Below are 6,445 nucleotides of genomic sequence, written 5' to 3' on the forward strand. Positions count from 1 at the left end.
TTATATATTTTTTAATTTTATTTACTAATAACTTTAAGTGTATTTTGAAAAGAAAAATGAAAAAAATGTATAATTTGCTATGCAATGATAATATGTGGGTCATCCATATATATTACTTTTTAAAGTTTGGAAGTATAATTGCAAAACAAGTGATAGTTCCAGTCTTCTAGAGGCTAAAGTATATATATATATATATTTTTCCATTTAATTATTTAATTTCTATTCTCAGATTTTCCTCACGTGTGCATTTTTAATAGATGAAGTCCAACATATGAAATATTTAATTGAAATGAGATGAATTTAACAATATTAAATAATAATTTATCTTAAAAACTTAAGCTAATAAAAATGTTGCTGTTACTGTCTATATCAAACGCGAGTGAGTTCAGATGGTAGGGCTTGTAATGTAAATAGGCGTCGGAAGCTTAGAGCTAAAGGTAGGAGAAAGAAAAAGTTGGCAAGCTAGGGCTCAAAGGCAAAGCCAAAGAAAAAGAAGAAAAAGAAGAAAAAGGAAAAGGAGAAAAGGAAAAGGAGGAATTTGGGACAATTCACCTTCTCAGAAAAAATTTGATTGCACATGTCGTGTGGGTCACAATGAGGACAAAATAAAGGTAATATTCCAATCCTCCATCAAAAGAATGAATTAGAAAAAGAAGGGTCCGTTGTAAAGGGTTTTGGAGTTTTAGTGGTTTGATGTTGTAGTAAAAATTGATTGATGTAAAAAAAAAAAAAAAAAAAAGAAGTAAGAATGTTGTTTTTTAAAAAGTGAAAATGTAAGAATGTTTGGTATGAAAAAATAAAAAAAAAATTGTTTTGTAGTGATTTTTTATTTGAATAGTAATGAAAAATGATTTATGTGATGTAAAAAGTAAGAGAATGTTGAAAAAAATAAGAAAAGTGAGATGAATAGTATTGAAACGAAATCATTTACCAAACCCAGCTAGAATTTGGGACAAGTCACTTCGGCTTGCTTCTTGTACAAGGAAGTTGCCAACAAGTTTCTTGGCCTTCTTTTTATGATGTATTTCCCTTATTAAGGAGCACTAGTCTATGTGAAATGTGCTTTCAGCAACTCTTTCTCAATTTTTTCTAGTAAGCACTAGTCTTGCATACACAAAGGATACCTTCTTCCATGGCGGCTATTCACGGAGCCTCTTTCTCTTCCTCCTCTTCTTCCACTTCTCGACGGGCTTATGATGTATTCTTGAGTTTTAGAGGCGAAGATACTCGCAAAAATTTTACTGGTCATCTATACACAGCTTTGCGTCGAAACGGAATCAACACCTTCATGGACAACAATCTTAGAACTGGAGAAGAAATTTCCCTAACACTTCTCAAAACCATTGAAGAGTCTAAGATTTCAATCATTGTACTCTCTAAAAACTACTCATCATCCCAATGGTGCTTGGATGAGCTAATGAAGATTCTCGAGTGTAGAAAAACAATGGGGCAAAATGTTCTTCCGTTGTTCTACGGTGTAGATCCGTCGGAAGTACGAAATCAAACCAATAGTATTGGAGAAGCATTCGTTAAACTTGAAAAAAGGTTCAAGGACAACAAAATGAAGGTGAATGGATGGAAGACAGCCCTAAGAGATGTGGCTAATTTGTCGGGGATGCCTCTAGGGAACAGGTATTTCTAAATACTACTCTTGAGCCTTCCTTCTAGATTGTACTTTTTTTCTTCTTCTTCTAATTATAGTACTTCGTCATACACCTAGCCTGCTTTGATGCATGTGAACTGTTTTACATTTAAAAATGTCTACTTGTAATTAATCTTTTAAATAATTTTTGTTCAAGATGTTACTAAACTCAACTGATTATTATGTTGTAGAATTAATTATAGAATAATTCGCTTAAATAACTTACTCATGACCCCCAAAAAAAAAAAAAAAAAAAACTTTTCTTTCTAGTCCTACATGTTTAATACATAATTCCTATATTTTTATTTATTTATTTGTTTTTTATAATTCATAATTCCTATTTTTATATGAAAGTAACTCATTAGAGGTTTTGTTTTGTTTTTTTGTATTGGCAGGAATGAACCTGATTTTATTCACGAAGTCATTGAAAAAGTGAATTCCATATTAGTAAAAAAGACATATTTCCAAGTTGCCCAATATCCAGTTGGAATAGAGTCCCGTGTGCAAGATGTGAAGTTGCTTTTAGATATGGAGAAGAATGATAGTACATGCATGGTAGGTATCTTTGGAATTGGCGGAATTGGTAAAACAACTATTGCTAAAGCCATCTACAATTTAATTGCTTCTCAGTTTGAAGGTAGTTGTTTTCTTGAAAACATTAGAGAAACTTCCAGCCAAAAGGGTCTGATCCATTTGCAAAATAAACTTCTTTCTAAGATCCTAGGAGGTTCAAGTCTAATGGTTGACAATGTTGATCAAGGAATTTCTTTGATAGAGCAAAGGCTTCACAATTTAAGGGTACTTCTAGTTCTTGATGATGTGGATCACTTAGTCCAATTAGAAAAGCTAGCTGGAAAAGGTGATTGGTTTGGTTTAGGAAGTAGAATCATCGTAACAACAAGAGATAAACATTTACTTGTTGCACATGGAGTTGATTCAACATACCAAGTGAATGAGTTGAATCATAATGAAGCTCTTCAGCTTTTTAGTTGGCATGCCTTCAAAAGTGACGAATCTAGCGAAAATTTTATGGAACTAACAGAAGATGCAATATGTTATAGTGGAGGATTGCCACTAGCTTTAACAGTGCTAGGCTCAGCTCTAAAAGGTAGAGATATACTTTATTGGAAAATTAAATTGGACGAGTACAAAAGAATTCCTCACGGTGATATCCAAAAAAAACTTAGAATAAGTTTTGATGGATTGGATGAAAATGCGAAGAATATTTTCCTTGACATTGCGTGTTTCTTCAAAGAAGAAAATGTAGAATATGTTACAAAAATACTAGATTGTTGTGGTTACTACTCATATAGTGGCATTGAAGAGCTAAAGGATAAGTGTCTCATAACTCAGTCTTATAGATCATTGGAGATGCATGATTTACTGCAAGAAATGGGTAGAGAAATTGTTCGACAAGAATCACCCAAAGAACCTGGTCAGCGTAGTAGACTATGGTTTCATGAAGATGTTCGTCACGTCCTTGAAGGAAATACGGTAAAAATTGTGTTAAAAATCCATTTTAATTTTACATTTATATCTTTTTCATGAGTTAAGATACTAAAAACACTTTTTTATAGTAAGGGCCTTCGTCTTCTGATTGCACTCTATCACTTGAGGGTTTATTAAGGCCCTCAATTTACATAGCAAAGAAAGGCAAAGGAGCCTGACTGTTTAATTGGCCGTGTTTTGGTAAAACCATTTGTAAAATTGTTTTCAAATAGAAGGATAGTTAATTTATGACGATCCTCTCTTGAGATTTTACAAAATAAATTTTTTTGTAAGATTTTACAAAATAACAATTTTGCTTCAAGTTAGATGTTTATGTTATGGGACTTCAAGGGTTGAATATTCACATAAAACTAGTGATGCTCATAATAGAACGAGAACATGTGATCAGGTACGGTTAATCCCACCTTGAGAAAAACATATATAAAAATTTTCAAATGGAGTTTTTTTAAAAGATTATAATAATTTTTTTAAAAAATTTTAAATATAATTTTTGGATAAATAACTAATGCTCTTTACGTTTTCTTTCACGAACAAGTAATTATTATTATTATAAAAATTATATGAAGAGAAGAATTATAGTTCTAGCAAGCGTTAAAATATGGAGAACGTTATGTTATGATTTTGTTTGTATACTTAACTATACATTGTCTTGGCAGGGAACAAACAAAGTTGAGGGCATATTGATAGATTTGCCTAAACAAGATCTCATACGCTTGAGTCCCGAAGCTTTTGAGAAGATGAAAATGCTTAGAATGCTTATAAATCGTGGTGCACACTTTTTTGAAGAGCCTAATTTTCTCTCTAACGAGTTAAGATTGCTTGATTGGCCCGAATATTATGGAGAATCTTTGCCATCTAATTTTTGTGGACAGAACCTTAGTGTTTTAAGAATGCCTTATAGTCACCTCAAGGAATTGGAGGCAGTCCAGGTAGAATTATTATTATATTTTTAATATTACTTGGTTTAAGTTTTGTTGTAAATTTCATTCAAACTAATTTACTTCCTCTTTTTTCTTAACAGCATTTCCAAAACTTGACATTTATGGATTTCTCTTATTGTAAATTCCTTAAAACAATCCCGGATGTTTCAAGGATTCCAAATTTAGAGAAGTTGTATCTTATTGGTTGCAAAAATTTACTTGAGGTTCATCATTCTGTTGGATTCCTTAATAAGCTCATTGATTTGTGTCTTATTGACTGCTCTAATCTTAGGAGTTTTCCTAGAAGACTCAAGTTGAGATCTCTAGAGTATCTTCTTCTATATGGTTGCTCAAAGCTTAAGAACTTTCCTAAAATTGAGTGTCAAATGGAATGTTTAAAGTTAATGGACTTTAAATATACCAGAATTGAGGATCTGCCTTCACCCATTGGGTACCTTGTTGGGGTTAAAAAATTATACCTAGATGGTTGCACAAACCTTAAGAATCTTCCAGATAATATTCAGGTGTTGCAACATTTAGAGTATCTTTCTCTCAATGGTTGTACTGGTATAAAAGAACTACCTTCATCCACTGTGTACCTCGTTAGGATTAAAGGATTATATCTGGAAGGTTGCACAAACCTCATGAATCTCCCAAATGGCATTTATCGATTGCAACATTTGCAGGACCTTACTTTGAATAATTGCAAGCAACTTCGAGAAATTCTAGAACTTCCACCACATGTAAAATATGTGAACGCCATGGGGTGCGTGTCATTGGATATATTTTTAGAAGAACATAGAAGATCATCGTTGAGTCTTGGAAAAAATGTCCTAACAGAATCAGTTACCTCCATTCCACGTTATTGTCCTTTCAACAGTTTGGAATATCTAAATTTATCAAGTACTGCTATTGTTAGCCTTCCTACCTGGTTCAAGAGATTTGTTGGATTGAAGCAACTACACTTGGAAGATTGCAAGCAACTTCGAGAAATTCCAGAACTTCCACCAAATATAAAATTTGTCCAATTGCCGTGAACTGCGTCAGAATATAGGGAATGATGTGCAAATTCGATTATTGAGTGAGGTCTCTCTCTCTCTCTCTCCATATATATATATACACACACATGTTAGTGTGTGCCTTGATTTGTAAATTGTATTACTGAAACCTTTTCATATCTGTGTAACAGGGTCATCCTAAGGAGCGTCGATTTGTCTGAATATTTCCATGAAATAAGATTTCAGTTTGGTTCAACATGATTGTAAAGATGTTTCAAATAGTAATTGTTGTGAAATAGATAGTAATTGTAAAGATGTTTTGGATAGTAATTTGGAACCAGAAGAGAATACTAGATTTGCTTTCTCTGTTGTTATTGGAACAAAAGATGTACAAGATGGGGATTCTTTTTGAATTCTAGCTTGTTGAAGTCATCTATGATCGTCAAGAAATCTACTTTTATTAGTTGTAATTTAGCCGGCTCAGATCATATATGGTTGCATTGCCATGGTTCACACCATTCTCAGCTAATTCTTTGAGTTAAATCTAAGTGTTAGTTAAAAATTCAAAGTATTAGAGAAAAAAACAAAAAACCCCCAACAAAGTCAGTGTTCAATGTTTAGAATTGTATTGCGAAATTAAGCTTTTAAAGTCGGAGTGAGTTTTTTTGGGAAAAACTCATTCTTAAGCTTTTTCCAATAATGTGTTTTGACAGTTCAACACAATTGTAAGTACTTTAAAATTCTTTTGCCAAAAAAGTCAACTTTTTGTTTGACACGACTTTCTAAGTATTAGAATTACTTATTAAATTTTTTAACGCAGTCTCAAACAGATTACAAAAGTTGCAGAATCCATCTAGAGGGTAGATATGATGAGGAAGCAATAGATTTAGTGGATGATATTCAACTTTCAGAGACGTTGTGACAATGATGGCAACTTAGAATCCAATTGGTAACCACAACAAAAGAGGCATTCTTCTTCTGCATTAACCCCCTGCGCCTAAGAGTTCAGGTTGGTAGCCTCTGTATTATGTTCTTTCTTCTTTGCTTCCTGCTTGTTGCCTAGTAATGACCGAACATGCTCTTTAATTATTTTTGTAAGTGTCAAATTCATATTCACATTCACATTCCCATTTCCATTATAGGACAAAAAATTTCTAGTTTAATTAACGTCTTAAGACGAATCACCAACATTTTAATTAATCGAACGAATTTGGAGCAAAATTGTTATGGTATGCGTCAAATTCGATCGAAGATGGCTGTCATTTTAGGAATTAGTTGTAATGGCTTAATTAATTCTTAACCTGCTAGGCATGTTGAAGGATTTCTTTTGTTCTGAGTTTGTGTGTTTTGCAGTACTTGCATAATCTGACAGGCAA

At 32.7% G+C, this 6,445-nt stretch overlaps 1 protein-coding gene across 1 annotated transcript; it reads left to right on the forward strand.

The window, feature by feature from the left end:
* The first annotated feature begins 1,081 nt into the window (after window positions 1-1,081).
* LOC132185009 (disease resistance protein RPV1-like) lies at window positions 1,082-5,514 on the forward strand. Its single transcript, XM_059598826.1, has 5 exons — window positions 1,082-1,632; window positions 2,038-3,136; window positions 3,808-4,080; window positions 4,173-5,157; window positions 5,261-5,514. Exons 1-4 carry the CDS (start codon window positions 1,133-1,135, stop codon window positions 5,106-5,108), a joined length of 2,808 nt encoding a protein of 935 aa, XP_059454809.1. The 5' UTR covers window positions 1,082-1,132; the 3' UTR covers window positions 5,109-5,157; window positions 5,261-5,514.
* Window positions 5,515-6,445: the final 931 nt, after the last annotated feature.

Source organism: Corylus avellana, chromosome ca6 (genome assembly GCF_901000735.1).
Source record: "Corylus avellana chromosome ca6, CavTom2PMs-1.0".
Classification (NCBI taxonomy): Eukaryota; Viridiplantae; Streptophyta; class Magnoliopsida; order Fagales; family Betulaceae; genus Corylus; species Corylus avellana.

Bases quoted from the DNA above. Each gene is read 5' to 3' on its own strand.
- LOC132185009 (XM_059598826.1), top strand. From the start codon at position 1,133: ATGGCGGCTATTCACGGAGCCTCTTTCTCTTCCTCCTCTTCTTCCACT. The intron at 1,633-2,037 runs GTATTTCTAAAT...TTGTATTGGCAG, and splicing joins GGGATGCCTCTAGGGAACAG to GAATGAACCTGATTTTATTC. The intron at 4,081-4,172 runs GTAGAATTATTA...TTTTCTTAACAG, and splicing joins AGGAATTGGAGGCAGTCCAG to CATTTCCAAAACTTGACATT.